We start from the raw sequence: 16,341 nt of genomic DNA, 5'->3' as shown, positions 1-16,341 counted from the left end.
TGGCTTTATGATAGTTTCTTATGCTAAGCATAAAAACAGCTACCTAGTTGGTATGTCGTCCACTGCCCTGTTTGTTTTATCAGCCTTTTTGATTAAACATTATGTGTAAATTCTGTTTCTACTCGAAAACCTATTGTGTTTTTCATTCTACTTTATCAATAGATGATGATATTAATGATGAAGAATTTTATGATGATCATCTAGAAGCATATTTTGAACAACTGGCTGTTCCAGGAATGTTATATGAAGCAGGAGGACAGGAGTCACCAGAAAATGTTTTCAAGTTACCTGTAAGTGATTTCAGTCGAGTACATCTAGTCTCTCTTGTAAATTACTGTCTGTCTTGTTAGATTTTTTTTTTTTTTATGTTGCTGTTTTGTTTTGAGGTCTAGTTTTATGTAGACCATGCTGGCTTCCAACATCACTGTGTAGCTGATGATGACCTTGAATATCTCATCCAGCCATCTCTTACCTCCCAGTTGTTAGAATTAGAATTGTGTGCCACCACACCTGGTTAATTTCATGTTAACATTAAACTTAAGCCTGTAGTTTTCTGTGGACTTAAAATTGATGAAAAGTTTGATTTTTCTCTGTCTCTTTTCTCTTTTTTTTTCAATCAACTAAGAAAGTAAAAAGGAAGTTAAGAATTCCAGTACTTGGGAAGCTGATTCAGAAAGATTAGGATTTCAAAGTCATCCTGGGTTACATGCAAGAAGGCAAGAAAATGAAGAAAGTAATCAGTGGACATTCTTTCTTTGCATCGAGCAGTTAACATCTTGTTGCCATAGCATTTTTTTCTCACTCTGAGTCATTTGAAAACAAATTGCATATGATTTGTGACTATACACTAGAATTTATCGCCAATGACTAAGAGGCATTTCCCCACATAATCACAATGCTATTAATTTATCTTTGATGCAGTAGTTTAAAATTAAAATATTTTATGTGTTTGGTTGTTTTCTTACATGTATATATGTCTGTGGATTACTTGCATGTCTGGTACCCTCAGAGGCTAGAATAGGGTGTCAGATCCCTTAACACCGCGGTTGCAGATGATTGTGAGCCACTATGTTGGTTTTAGAACCAAACACAAATTCTTTAAAATACAATCAGTGGTCTCTGTAATTGGATATTTCCTGTCCCTACTGCCTGGTCCCAAATAACTTAGAGGCTTAATATTACTTGTAAATGCTCAGCTGATAGCTCAGGATTGTTACTAGCTAACTCTCACATTTGGAATAACTCATTTCTTTCCTTTTTTTTTTATAAAATAATATTTGTAACTTTATTTTATGTGCATTGATATGAAGATATCAGGTCCCCTGATATCTGGATGTCTGGAGCTGGAGTTACAGACAGTTGTTAGCTGCCATGTGGGTGATGAGAATTGAACCTGGGGGTTCTCTGGAAGAACAACCAACACTCTTAACTGCTCGGCCATCTCTCCATTCCAAATTAACCCATTTCTATTAATCTGTGTATTACCATGTGGCTCATTTCTATATGTTCTCTTTCTACACGGCTAGCGTCTCCCTGACTCTGCCATCCTTCTTCCCATCATTCTCAGTTTGGTTTTCCTGCCTCTGTCATTTTTTTATTAACCAACGAAAGCAATACATATTCATAATGTAGAAAAGAATTGTTTTCACAGCAGTTCTTAGCCATTGAACCATCTCTCCAGTGCCTGATACATTATTTTTTATTAATGTTCATATTCAAACTTGCCCAGTTATCTCTAAAATATTCTTTATTTTTATTGTTTATGATTCATAATTTAATCAATGGTTATATGGCCAGTAGTTGTTGGTTTTTGTAATTGTAACTTGCAATTGTTTTATACATAAGGCAGTTTATAAAATTTAGGCTCTTTGTTTTGTAGAATGACCCATAATCTGGAAACTCTTGATTACTATTTCCCCTGATTAGAATACGTTAAGCATTTGACAAGAATTCTAGTGATGCATTATTTTCTCAGGATTAGTTGATTGACATATGTGGTGCTGTGCACTCACTTCTTCACAAGGTGGATGCAGCTGCTTTTTCTATTGTTTTTGTGTTTGATGAAGTCATTGTTGGTCATATGTCTCTGGATGCAGATGCTATTTTTTGTGATTAAATCATCTGTGCGATGACATTCTGTTCCCAGCAAGTCTTGATGAACTGGTGGTCGTTTAGTTGCTAACGCCTCTTGGAATAAAGTATTAATTACACTAGTGCTTGGCATGGTTTTTTTTTCCTTTCTTATTTTTCCTTATTTTCTAACTGGAATCCTTTAGTAAAGCAGACATTCTGTTCTCCATATTTTCCTCAAAATGTTCTTTTTTAATTTAAAAGAGGATATTTTATTAACAGGCAAATGGAAACAATATCTTAAACTGTGAGTTCCAATTAGAAAATGACAGCTCCCTGATTTCCCGTGGTGCATATACTTCAGGAAGTTCCGGAACAAGTCACAGAGAGTCTGAGGAAGGCCGTGGTTGTCTTCTGGGGACCAGTAAGTGTTGAAGAATGATTTGTTTGAGGAAAGGTTTTATATAGTAACCTAGGCTGGCCTGGATCGTACTGTGTATTCCAGATGGACTTTAGCTTATTGCAATCTTGCAGCCTTAGCCTATTGACTACTAAAATTTCAGGCATGAGGTACTCTTTCTGGCTCTTCTTTGTTCTCAAATTTGGGTTTGAGTTTATCTTTTTATTAAAAAAAAAACCTTGTTATGATTTGTTATCAGATAACTTTTATTTTCCCTTCAAATCTTCAGCCTAAAACTTTTAGAAGAGTTTTTAATACCTGAGCAGAAGGTCAGCCACCTCCTACGCAAGAAATACTTTGGTACTGCTAGAAATACAGTAATATGTACTTGGGTTGGCCATTTTAAGTGGTTGCATTCTATTCAAACATTTGAGAATCAAATCATTTTTCTAATTTACTAAATTTGTCATATAAATACTAAGTATTAAGCGAAAAAGAATTATTGCATTAGACTTCCTAAACTTTGACATTGTTCCACTTAACTGTTTTCTTTATTTTTAGGTGCCTTTGCAGGTATTGTAGATAATATAAAGCAGAGAGGTAATGTTTTACCATTTTATTCTCATACTTGGAGAACTGAGAAGGAAGGGGTGCCCAATTTGAAGGATGTTGTTCCAGATCAAAGCAGAGTAAGTTAATGAGCATTTTATTTCAACTTCTTAGGAATCTTTCATTTTTGTAAGATATCAAACTTTCAAAAGAAACAAATTGTTAGCTTCTGAAGAATATGGAAAAATACAAAAATCACTACTCATATGATTTGTGTTTAATTGTATGTATCTTTGGTATTGCTAACATAAGCAATTATATACATTTTCTTAGATTTAAACATCTGATGTCATGCATTTAGATTATTTGTAAAGTGCTTTAATCTAGTCAGGTGTGGTGATCTGTGCTTTGAATTCCAGCACTGGGGTGGAGGCAAAAGAGTTTAAACTTCAAGGTCAACTCAGCTATATAGCTGGGTTCAGACCAGTCTGGGATACTTGGGAATCTGTCTCGGAACAAAAATAATAGAACAAATAAGCAAAAAACCACTACCAAAACAATCATTATCTTTTACTTTGCTCAAGCATGTTTACTTTTCTTGTGTTAGACCTTTCTCTTTGTTCTGATGCCACCTGGCATCTGATTGTCCTGAATCATTGTAGCCATTTTTGACTCCTACCTTTTTGTGTATGTCTTGTTTTTAGTCCTATGTGTCAGTCTAGCCTAGCCCCCCTTCCGCCTTTCCTCTCTTGACTGAAATAGTCTTTACAGACTGTGTGGTAACTTACCCTTGGCCTGGCAGGAACAGCTGATGAAAGGAGGGATTGTTTTGGACAGTGAGTGATTTTAGAAGATGCAGTCCATTGCTGGAAGACTTTTGCTTGTTTGTTTGTTTGTTTTCAAGATCTGTAATCCTGGGTGTCCTATCCTGGAAGTCTCTCAGTAGACCAGCTGGCCTTGAACTCAGAGATCCACCTGCTAAAACCCCTGAATCTTGAGTACTTTGGTCCTGGGTTTTTTAACCTTATTTGTTTGAGACTTTCAGACAGTGTATTGGCAAGATATTATGTCCTTTAAAGAGACTGAAAAGTTTTTAGATTCTGCTAGAGCTAGCGTCAGCGTTGGACCCAGTTGATGAGGCCCAGTAGTATCTGTCAGTCCATGAACATGCACCCCCCTCCTTTTTTTTTAAATTACAATAACCTAGTTGAGAACACTCAGCTTAGTATCTATAATGCATTTGCGGATAGACTTGAGCATGACCGCATTTTTAATTTGGGTTTTAGTAAATTGCTTAACTTTGGCTCATACATAGTTCAGGATATACTGAATACTGTATAGACTGTTTACTAATATAATAAGCATGTTTTAGCAGTTGCACTGCTTTCTCCATTAAGTGTTAAAATGAATGTGAAAAACAGAACTTACTGTTGTTTCATTAATAATTTTTAAAGGAATGTGCAGGAGAGGCTGTTCTGGGGAAAGAGCTGAGGACTGTGGATGAGACTCTCAGCCCTAGTGCAGGAGAGACCGTTCTGGAGGAGAAGCCGCACACTGTGGATGAGACACCCAGCCCTCGTGCAGGAGAGGCTGTTCTGGGGGAGAAGCCCCGCACTGTGGATGAGACACCCAGCCCTCATGCAGGAGGGGGTGTTCTTGGGGAGAAGCCGCACACTGTGGATGAGACACCCAGCCCTCGTGCAGGAGAAGCCGTTCTAGGGGAGAAGCTGCGCACTGTGGATGAGACACCCAGCCCTCGTGCAGGAGAAGCCATTCTGGGGGAGAAGCCGCGCATTGTGGATGAGACACCCAGCCCTCGTGCAGGAGAAGCCGTTCTGGGGGAGAAGCCGCGCACTGTGGATGAGACACCCAGCCCTCGTGCAGGAGAGGCCGTTCTGGGAGAAAAGCTGTGCACTGTGGATGAGACTCTCAGCCCTCCTTATAGTCTCAGTACAGATGATGTGAAAGGTGGCTTTGACCTGGCTGACTCCAGGAAACAGGATTCAGAGTCTCCTCATCAAAATAAGCATTTGGCTTCAGATTTAGAAACAGTTTTGAATGTGGATAGATGCTTAAACACGGAGACTCCTTCAGTGTTCATTCAAAACGGTGGGAGTGTTTCATCTTTGAAGACTAATGGTGACAATGGAATTAATTTTCCTGATACTCTTTGGTCACCAACTTGTGAAAGGAGAGCATGTGAATTTTATGAGTCTGTTACAAAGCCTAATGACCGTAAGTGAACTATTTCATCAAAAATAGAATTTAAGAAGTGTATAAGATGTTTATATATTTAGAATAGACTGAGCTTCCATGTCGAACTCTGGAATATTTTAATGTTTTCATGGATTTCAAAAAATTATTCTTTAACTTTGTTTTTCCATGATAGGGTTTCTCTGTGTAGCACTGGAGCCTGTCCTGGTACTCGCTCAGACCAGGCTGGCCTCAAACTCATAGATCTACCTGCCTCTGCCTCCCAAGTGCTGGCATTAAAGGTGCGTGCCACCACTGCCTGGCTCTTTAACATTAATATTATTATTTCCTACAATACGTTCCAACTGCAGCCTCCCCTTCCTCCACTCCTCCCAGTCCTGTTCACCTCTCTTCCCCATTTCCTCTTCCCTAGATTCACTGCTCCTCCTTTTTCCTTTAGAAAAGAGCAGGCCTCTCAGGGATATCAATATACAATAAGATATAACAATGTACGGCATAACAGTCTACAATAAGACTAGAAACAAACCCTCATATCATGGCTGGACGAGGCAACCCAGTAGGAGGAAAAGGGTCCTGAGAGTGGGCAAAATAGTCAGAGACATCTTCACTGCTCCTGTTAGGAGCCCCACAAAAACCCCAGGTTCAACAGCCATTTAATACATTCTGGTCACATTCATCTCTACCCTCTTTCATCCTCACCCACAAATTTCTCCCCACCAAGTCCTCATCCCATTGATGTCTTTTGTATTTTGTTTTTGCTTTGTGTCCCGTTTAGTTTAACTAGAGCCAGTGCACATTTTTTTTTTCCCCTTCAAGACAGGGTTTCTCTGTGTAACAGCCCTAGTTGTCCTGGAACTCACTCTGTAGACCAGGTTGGCCTCGAACTCATAGAGATCTGCCTGTCCCTGCCTCACAAGTGCTGGGTTTAAAGGCGTGTGCCACTACCACCTGGCTAGTGTGTTAGTTCCCCTGGGTAAGACAGGACTCTATGAGTTCCTCCTCAGGTTATTACGAATTTTAAAAATTTTTAAAATAATACTACTATTGCATGATTGTTGCTCAGAAATAATAATGTTAAGCAGACATCTAGTGCAAATATACTTTTTTAAAAAAAATGATTTTATTTATTATGTATACAGTGTTCTGCCTATGTGCCAGAAAGGGCACCTGATCTCATTATAGATGATTGTGAGCTATAATGTGGTTGCTGGAAACTGAACTCAGGACCTTTGGAAGAGCTGCCAATGCTCTTAACCACTGAGCTATCTCTCCAGCCCCAAAAATGTACCTTTCTGAGTCTTTTTTCCTATTATGTTGCATCCTCCATTAAAGACTTCTGGGTAAGCTTGGCTTGTTGCCATCAAAGAGATATTTTTCTTTTTGGGAAATGGATTTTCCTTTTTCTACCCCATTTTGAACGGACTTCATCACAATTGTTAAGTAAGTTAGTTGTTACACGCATCATTCAATGGTTTTGAAATTTACTTTTTAGAAGCAGATCTCTCACAGAACATAGTCTACCAAAATGAGGATGGCAAATGGGTCACCGACCTTGCCTACTACACATCTTTTACTGATCAGCAAGATTTACAGATGTCTCCAAATAATGAAACAAATGAAGACTTCAGATCTGGTAGTAAGTATGTAGACAACCCAGTTTATTGTGCCAGATTCCTGGTTTATGGTGATGTTCTGAGACTACTCAGCTTGTATTGGTCAGTCATATAAAGTTCCTTCTGAAATAGAACTTTTGCATTCTGGAAATTCTTTAATGAAAAGGATATTGAAAGCAGTTACAAGGCTTGGTGAAAGGAAACAAAGGATGCGGTTTTACATTATTCCTGCCTGTTTTCTAACAAGTAAACATTTAGGGGAAAGACATGACTGCTTTAGTGTTTAATCAGTGAAAAATTCAGGTGACAAATGAGGTTATTGTCTTAGATTAGTTAATAGTTAGGTTTATATTTTTCTAAAAATATGAAATTCTTCTTCCTTAATGTCCATGGCTGATTTTTGAGAAGCAAAAAAAGCAACACTAGAGTATTGGAGATAATTAACTGAGAAATCCTTAGGAAAAGCACTTTGAAATAATATTAAGTAGAATTTTGAGGTATCAATCCAATGATTTTTAAACACTGCAATGGTTAACTCATACAAACAAATTAAGGTTCTTTGTTTTCTTCCTATGGGCTGCGTTTTCTACTTGCCTTTTCTTGGCTGAGATTTGGTTGGTTGATGCTTTCACATTTTACTATAGTGTTTTTTAGCTTCTTTTGAGTTGTAGATCCACAGAAACGTGTCTGTATAGATTGTACTATTTTGCATCTAATTTTGGGGGCTTTGCGGTTCTCTTGATGTTCAGTCCTTGATGTTCAGTTCCTCTGTTATGGTGATTGCTACAGCCGACACATACCCAGCATCATTCTGGCAACAGGAATCCTGAACTGTGTTTGGCTCTTTGATTTTCTTTACTAGATGTAGAACTCTGTTCTCACTTGTGTCTCAAGTTGTTAGTGTGAGAGTATCTACTTGTCCAGAAGGATAGTTTGGCTCTAATTAGTTCTTTGTGGGCACATGAGAGGGCAATGTCCTTGTTTGGGCCATGAGTGGACTGTTCCTTCTAGTTCACTCTTCCCCTTACTGTACAATCTTGAAGTAACAGGCAGTGGCCTGGCCAACAGACAAGCATTGCAGACCCTGGTCTCATGTGAGTTAGCGGTATGTTAAAAATCTCTCCAGAGACGCATGTGCCTCCTTGTTTCCTGTGCTCCCCACCCCAGTGCTGTGGCTTCTGCTTCTCTCTGCCCCACTGCCCCTGGCCTCGAGATGAGAATGTGTCCATGGAGGTCAGATGGTAGAAGACTACCTGTTTCTGAGTCGTTCTGGGATGTGGGACTTGGTAAGGCTGGTACATTCCTGGCTACACGAGTATATGGACATTCTAGCAGTTTCATTTGTCACTACCTTGTAGAGAGACTTGTTAGTCAGTTGAATTCCTTGTATCTACATGAATAAGTTTATTTCTTTTTTCTTTTTTTAAAAGGATTTATTTTTATTTTTAAAATTGTGTGTATATTTGTGTATAGCTATTTGCACATGAGTGCAGATGCCTGCCGAGGCCAGAGGAGTTGGATCTGACTGGAGCTGGAGTTACAGGTGATTGTAAGTCACCTGACAGAGGTTCTGGGTGCTGACCTCAGGCCCTCTGGAAGAGCAGTACATGCTGTTAACCACTGAACCATCTCTCCAGCTCAAGACAGATTTTTTTTCTTTTTTTCTTTTTCTTTCTCATTGGCTCTTTGAGACCTTGAGATGGGTTCTCTTTATGTATCTCTGACTTCTAGAATTCACTGTGTAGAACAGTCTGGCCTCAAACTCAAGAGATCTGCCTGCTTCTGCCTCCCCAGTACTGGGATTCAAGGCTACACCCCCATACCTTCCTAGACAAAATTCTTAATCTGCATGTTTCTAACTCTTTAAAATTAATTGGAGCGTTAAAAAAATTGTATTTGAGAACTAGAGAGTTGACAGTGGATGAAAGTGCTGGCTGTGCCCGCGCGGGGGCCTGGGTTCTGATCCCCGCCCACATAGGTGCACCTATTCCCATAATAAAATGTTTCCTTAGTATTTCATTTCCTTAATTTTTTTTGTGTTAATAAAATGTAATTATGTGAACTTGTTCTTTTTTAAGCTGAAGCATTGGATTTAATTGCAAAAGATGAAGAAGAGTTCAATAAAGAACATCCCTTTATACAGGTTTGCTATTACTTGTTCTAATCTAGGTTTAAATTTTTTTCTGGTTTTAATTTAAATTAAAATCTCCTCCCTCAGCAGTTACTATAGAATTATTTAACTTTTTTTTCACTTTATGACAACTTTTACTTTTTTTGTTTTAAACTCCTAGTTGAAAACTGATAATAGTAAAATATATCTTTGGAGGAGAGTGTAGGCTCCTGGCATAGCACTTACTTGGTACCTGAAACCCTGTACTGCATTTCCAGGGCTGTATATAACAGGACTAACAACAAAACAGTGACTATATCTTTATTTTAAAAAAGGTTTGCATCCTATTTATTCTTTGTGTATCTGTGGTAGGAGTACTCAGGGCCAGCATGTGTGTACATGGCACATGTGTGGAGGTCAGAAGACAACTCTTGGGAGCGGGTTTTCTCCTTCCACCACATGTCCTGGTGATCAAGTTCAACTTCTCAGGCTACTAGCCTCAAGTTTTTAAAAAGAATCTTTTAAAAAATTGCCTTTAATTACGTGTATGTATGTTTAAGTGTCTACATGTGAGTGCAGGTAGCTGCAGAGGCCACAGGTATCAGATTTTGTGGAGCTATAATTGCAGGCAACTATGAGCCACCATATGTGAGTGCTGGGAGTGTTTTTGGGGTCCTCTGGAGGAATGGTGCACACTCTTAACCACTGACCAATTTCTCTAGCCCCTGAACTTAACTTTAATTTACTTAACATTGTTTCTAAAGTTTCCATGGATATCTCTGTGCTTTTTAAAAAATACATTTTAAGCAAGGTAATTCTCTTTATGTTTAGTAAAGATGTGCATATTCTAACTTGTATCAGTTAGTATTTGATTAATTGAGATAGTGCATATTGTAACATGAATAGAAAACTGAGTTCTATAGACTTTAGTAGCTGCTCAGCCTTATGTTTAGGGCACATTTTGAAAAAAATAATTTTTAAGTTTTCTTAGTTCTTTTATTTTTAGTTTTACACATTAGAAGAACAGGAAAGAGCCTTGTTGAGGAAAAAATGGAATAATAACTATTTTTTTTTAGGACGAAAAAATAGATGTTCAGAATACTTCAGCTGCACTTGATGCATCCTGGGCGGCTACAGTTAATTACCATTTGTTGAGAAAATCACTTGGCACATCATATTTCGACAAAGACGATGGCAGCTACCTACGTTTGTCACTAGGAGAGTTCTTTGCACAAAGATCTGAAGCTCTTGGTTGCCTTGGTGGTGGCAGCAATGTGAAAAGAGTAAGTATGCAATGTGTTCAAAGTGGTACAAGTCACTCGTGTCACGTGTGGCTGGACACAGTACCCAGGTCTGGACAAGGAACATGGAAAGGCTTATTTTTGGCTCACAGTTTTGGAGTCTGGGAAGTCCAGGATCAGATGGCCACATGTGGTCAACTTCTGGTGAGGGTCCTGTGCCATTGTAGCAGCTTGTAATGAAGGTGTGTGTGTGTATGTATGTTAGGGGGGCAATATGTGTGTAAGAGAAAGCAATGAGAACCAAACTTAATTTAAATGAACCACCTTTGCCTTAACTTTTTCTGAAGCTACCCTAATGTCTTCATGAGGGCACTTCCCTTTTAGACAAAAAGCCTCTGAAAGACCCCACCACCTCACAATACCATGACCTTGGGACCAAACCTCCATATCATTTTTGTGGGGTAACCACAGTACCAGGTTTTTTACTTTGAATGTTGTGATGGCATAGTTAGAGCATTGCAACTTTAGGACTAGGAACTTGGTAGAATAGTGGTTAAAAGCTTACGTTTTATAATCAGTCAGACCTGGCTTCAGTTCTGGTTTTTGCCTTACTAGGTCTGTGACACTGAACAACTGTCTTCTATGCCTCAGTTTCTCCATTTCTAAAGTGTAGTGCTGTTTCATAGGATGCTGTAAGATTGCATTGTGTTGCTACATATGAAGCAGTTATCACTCTTGGTCTTGTTAGATGGTTGATTGGTAGGTAGATTTCTAGGACTCATTTATTCCACCATCTTACAAAGATGTTTTCAAATGTTGGAATGTTTTGATATGAAAAAATGTGGTAGGTACAGAGAAGTTTGGAATGAAAGCAGTTCATATAGCCGTAGGTACTATAAAGAATAACTGAGTAGAAAGCTGCTTCATTGTGCTGTTCAGAATAATGTCTAAGAGGATGACATTGAACTTCATCAAATGGTGAAAAAGAGACAGCCATCTAGAGATGTAGAGAACCAGTGTTTCTGGTAAAGGAAAACCATTTGTGTGAGACCCAGAGGCAGGTCCCAGAATGATCCATCAAAGGCAGATAGGACTGATGTGAGGGGCCAGGGTGAAGGTAGGCATGGTAGGATGTTAAGAGATTACAAGTCTTTTAAGTCCAGCACTGGGGAGACTGAGGGTCCCAAATTGAAAGCTAAAGTGAGCTGAGCCATATGAAATTATCTTTAAAAGGTAAATAAATAACAAGGATCTGATCATTTGGGCTTTGCTGAGGGGGTTGGTGGTATGTCAAATGAACTTCCAGGAAGGACTAGGAGGCAGAGAATATCTAGGTCATGTTGTCTAGGTTCAGTTCCATATTGTTACTACCTTTGCCAGAGGCTTGTATGGGGGAAGCCGTAAAACACAGGAGGAGTAGGAGTAGACATAGGTTTAGGAAGGGGGAAGAGAGGTGATGAAGGCTGGGGACAAGTATAACTTATTATAACACGAAAAGTGCAAGGATTCAAAATTTATTCTATATAGGGAATTTAAGTTACAGTAGAATTTTTAAAATTTTACATTGTAGGTGTTTATGAAAACTGAATTCGCTAAGGGTAAGATGGTAGTAAAATGACTAAGATCCATTTAAAGAAAGGTTTTGAGTCATGGTTTCACTCCATGGTGGTTTGGCTCTGATACTTTGAGCTTGTTTCGGCACTTTACATCATGGCATCAAGGAGGGAGCTGGAGGTAGGGAATAGGAGAGCAGAGAGGGCAGAGTCGGGAGGGAGGAACAAGGAAGGAAGTGACTGGGCTCCCTGTGTCCCCTGTAAACAAAGGCAGAGCTTTTTTTTTTTTTTTGTCATGACTGCTCAATCCCAACCATCTGTAATTTTAGTTCCAGGGGATCTAACTTCCTCTTCTAACTTGCACAAGCACCATGCATGCACACTGTGCACATACGTACAAAAAGTAAAAATACTCATATATGTAAATAAATAAATGTTCTACTCAAGTTTAAGAAACTGATTTCACTATACTGTGTCATAGTCTGAATCTGGCTTTCCCCCCAAAGGCCTATATCCTAGCCTGTGTGCCATTATCCTTGACTCTGAACTTTTTTAATATAGGGGGTGTAGTTAACCCTGGCTAACCTGAGATTTGTAGACCAAACTGGGTTTGAAATCAGAGACCTATCATGTCTCTTTCTCCTAAGTGTTGGGCTTATAAGCTTTCTGAACTCCTTCCTTAAAAGATGAACATAGCATTAGATATTAAGAAAAGAGGTCTGACTCAGAACTTTTATTTTGGTATTATGAAGTTTCACATATTCAGTTTATTGGATCAATGGAAGAAACTTCCAAATGAATATCAACCAGAAACTGAATTCATAGTTTAGATCTGTGATATGAAAGTCTTATAAGAAAAGTACAAATTCAGTTCTCTTTAACAAGGTCCTTGAGCCTATGTTTTTCTAAAACTTGTATGAAAGTCAGTGGCAGTATGCTTAATCTCAAGGCATATTTTCTGCAGATTAATTTATAGAGCAAAATATGCTATGTTTAAGTCCTACAGCATTTTGCTGCCTTCCCTATTCAGGACAGCACTTAATAAATGAATAGTGACTATCCTAACACTTACTAAAGACTGACTAAAGTGTTGCTTGTGAATTGCTTGTGTTTTTAGGTCAGTTACAATGGTTAAGTGATAGCTAGGCCTGAAGAAACAGAAGGTTTTGTCTGAAGCGTCTCCTCCTCTCCCCATGTTGACTGTGGAACCCAGGTCTTTCCCTGGGCACGGCAAGTACTGCCATGGAGAACCACCTCAAAGGTTCTATCTGGACTTGAAGTTAAATGGCAAGAGTAGATTTATTGAATCATTGTGATGTTTTAGTAGTATTAGATAAAGTAATCTAAAGCTTTTCAAAGTGGTTGGAAATTAAAGAAGATTAATTTGTGTCTAATTATTTTTGCAGCCATCATTTGGTTATTTTATTAGCTCACCAGAGGAGAGAGAACCTTTTGCATTACTAAAACCTGATGTCTCAAGAAGTAATTTGGAAAAAGAAGTGACTCATCTTCACCAAGGTTTATTTTCAGGTAGTGGGTTAAACGAAAGGCTTGATGGAACTGTTATCTTAACTTGTAATCATGTGAATCATGTGATCATAGTCTGGATGAAGATGTATACACTGCTTTGTGACTTTTCAACATTGAGTGTAGATTTGTTTTTTTTTTTTTATTATTATTTGTTTTCTGGTTTTTCGAGACAAGGTTTCTCTGTGTAACAGTCTTGGCTGACCTGGAACTTGTTTTGTAGACCAGGCTACAAAAGTGTATGCTGAGAATTGGATCTGGGTCTTCTGGAAGGGCAATCAGTGCTCTAAACCACTGAGCCATCTCTACAGCCCCAGGATGTGCTCCATTCTTAAATAGCCTCTATTCAAACACAGGACTTAGGATAAAGGGTCTCTGTTTGTAGTTAGTTCTTTTTTTTATTATTATTATTATATTTTTATATTATTATTATATTATTATAATAATATTATTATTCAATAATAATATTCAATAATATTATATTATTATTATTTTTTTATTTTTATTTTTTGGTTTTTTGAGAAAGGGTTTCTCTGTAGCTTTGGAGACTGTCCTGGAACTGGCTCTTGTAGACCAGGCTGGCCTCGAACTCACAGAGATCCACCTGTTTCTGCCTCCCGAGTGCTGGGATTAAAGGGGTACGCCACCACCCACTTGGCAGTTAGTTCAGTTTTTATCATTCTGAAGAAGAGTATAATTTTGAAACCAATATTTGAAACCAAAGTATATTGAATTAGTTTATGTGAATATTTGTAGGGGAGATTAAAAATCCAGAGACTTCCTTCCATTCCCGTCCTTTGTCTAGATGTCTGTCATTTAAACAGTTTTTCTGAAGACAACTTATATTTGCAGTACACAGATATTTTTCTTGACAATTAATTGTTTTGACTGGTACTTCTTTATCTCAGATTATTTATGAGAAGTAATACAGGCCTTTAAGTTGAATATGGTTTATTTCCTATAGGAAATTTAAATGAACAGTCCCAGGCACAGCTAAGTAAAGGCTCAATTACACTGCAGGCTGAAGAACTACAGAGTACTTCACAGGTGGATGAGAATGATGTGACACTGACTGCCAACGGAAGCAGGACAGAGGTAGCTCTAACTCTCCTAAAGGACTCCCATATCACCTCGATAGGGTTTCAGATAAGGTGGACCAAGACCACTTGAGAAAAACCTGTGTCCTTATTTTCCTGGCTTCAGTCTTAATACAGTGTCCTTCAAATGAGAACATTTAAAAAATCAGTTTATAATGTACATATAGAAGAATATATAAAACAGTATTACTAGCTATTTGAGTAGCTCTGTAGTGGTCCTTCTTTGTTTTAATTTGTGTTCCTCTGATTGATTGCTAATGAAGTTAATACTTTTATACTTTAACTGATTTTACATAGTTTCTTATGTGACATTCCATTCATTGGATTTCCTTATATATCTGGTAGGCTCCTTTGGCCAGCATGAAAGTTTCACCTGTCTTCTTCCAGTCTGTGACTTGCCCTCCCTTCCCCCTTCTTTACTTCCAAGGTAGGGTCTCACTGTGTAGTGTTAGTTAATCCTGGATGATCTGTGTCATCCAGACTGGGCTCAACGTGTATCGGTTTTCCTGTCTCAACCTCCTGAGTGCTGTGATTACATATAGGAGCTACCATGCTTGGTTTAGCCTTTTCATTCCTAATAGTATCTACTTTTTTAAAAATTAGTTCATGTTTTCTCTATTTCACTAATGTGCTGTCTATATAATAAATCAGTTATGCAAGATAATGTTTGCTTGATCTTCTTGTCTGTGTTATGTTACTTGTAAATATTGTTGCTTGATAGTAAGTCTTGGCATCTAATCAAATCATTTTCATACTTTTTAAATATACCAAATAACTAACCCACCAAAAACTTTGTACTTTTAGTGATATTACATGTAATCTATAAAACAGAAAAATTCAAATCTCTAGAATACTGACTCTTAAAATATTTGATTAATCTATAAATACGCTATATCTCTTCATATTTATTATAATTTTCCTCTACATTTTATGACTGGGCAGATTTTCCTTGTATTTTGTTTGTTTTTATAAAGTAGTCGAAGCATTTTAGAAGCCCCTCCCCCTTTTGGGACAGTCTGGTTTCACTATGCAGCCCTAGCTGTCCTAGAACTCACTATGTAGATCAGACTGGTCTTGAACTGTCTCAGCCTCCCTAGTCCTGGGATTTAAAGATGTGTGGCATTATTTTTATTATTGATTTTATTTAGAAAAGGACTCGTTAGTAGCTTAGACTGACCTTGAACTCCTGTTTTTTTTCCCCTAACTTCTTGGGATGAATGTGTAGTTCACTGATTCTTTTTACTGAATTTCTTGTCTTGTTTTTCTAATATGAACATTTATCTAGTGGCATGAATTTTTCCAGAGAGCATAGTTTTTGCTGTAGCCAGTGTTTTGTGTTTGTTTCATGTGTTGCTACATCGTATTTTCATTATTGAGTATCCTTCCTTCTTCATCCCTCTCAATCTACCTGTGTCAGTACTTTTATCTCTCCCTCTCCTGTTGGTCTTCCTTCTCATTTGTCTGTGCTGGAAACTTAACATATGGCTTCACACATGTTTAGGCAAGCATTCCTTGATATCCCTCATCATGTTTAATGCATTTTCTAATTCCCATGAAATCTTGTCTTTTGAAAAAAATTTATCTTGCTTAGTTTTCAAGCATTTATTAGATTTTTTTTTAGATTTTCTAAAAATTATTTTTAATTATGTGTATGAGAGGGTAGGGACTGTGTGTATATGTGAGTGGGTGCCTACCACTGGGCTTAAGTTGCTGGCAGTTGTGAACCACCTGGAATGGGTGCTGGGAACTGAACTCTGGTCCTTTGTCAGAACAGCACATGGTCTTATCCACTGAGCTGTCTTTCCAGATTTTATTTTTTGTTTTTTATTTATTTATTTTTCTTTCCAGGATTTAAAATAATTGGTTTTAGGTTAATTGTTCTGTGTTTTCAAAATTTTTGCTCTTAGTCGTTTAAATTTTATCAAGACATATTAAATGGATCTGGATTTGTTCAGTTTTAAAAATGC

The 16,341-nt window shown here is 37.9% G+C and overlaps 1 protein-coding gene across 4 annotated transcripts in view; it reads left to right on the top strand.

Annotated features, from left to right (window-relative positions):
- The window catches only part of Cep192 (centrosomal protein 192), a 79,804-nt gene that overhangs the window by 12,925 nt on the left and 50,538 nt on the right, over positions 1-16,341 (top strand). For all 4 annotated transcript variants that reach the window (XM_085699775.2, XM_085699774.2, XM_085699773.2 and 1 more), the window contains exons 8-16: positions 163-290; positions 2,353-2,494; positions 3,032-3,159; positions 4,474-5,254; positions 6,726-6,869; positions 8,925-8,989; positions 10,033-10,239; positions 13,157-13,280; positions 14,242-14,372. In XM_085699775.2, coding sequence (XP_085555901.2) covers positions 163-290; positions 2,353-2,494; positions 3,032-3,159; positions 4,474-5,254; positions 6,726-6,869; positions 8,925-8,989; positions 10,033-10,239; positions 13,157-13,280; positions 14,242-14,372 — 1,850 coding nt within the window. The remainder of the gene's footprint in view (positions 1-162; positions 291-2,352; positions 2,495-3,031; positions 3,160-4,473; positions 5,255-6,725; positions 6,870-8,924; positions 8,990-10,032; positions 10,240-13,156; positions 13,281-14,241; positions 14,373-16,341) is intronic.

The sequence above is a fragment of the Myodes glareolus genome, chromosome 13 (genome assembly GCF_982192425.1).
Source record: "Myodes glareolus chromosome 13, mMyoGla1.1, whole genome shotgun sequence".
In the NCBI taxonomy this organism is placed as follows: Eukaryota; Metazoa; Chordata; class Mammalia; order Rodentia; family Cricetidae; genus Myodes; species Myodes glareolus.
Note: the sequence above shows the minus strand (reverse complement) of the source record. Positions and strands in the feature narration are given on the sequence as shown.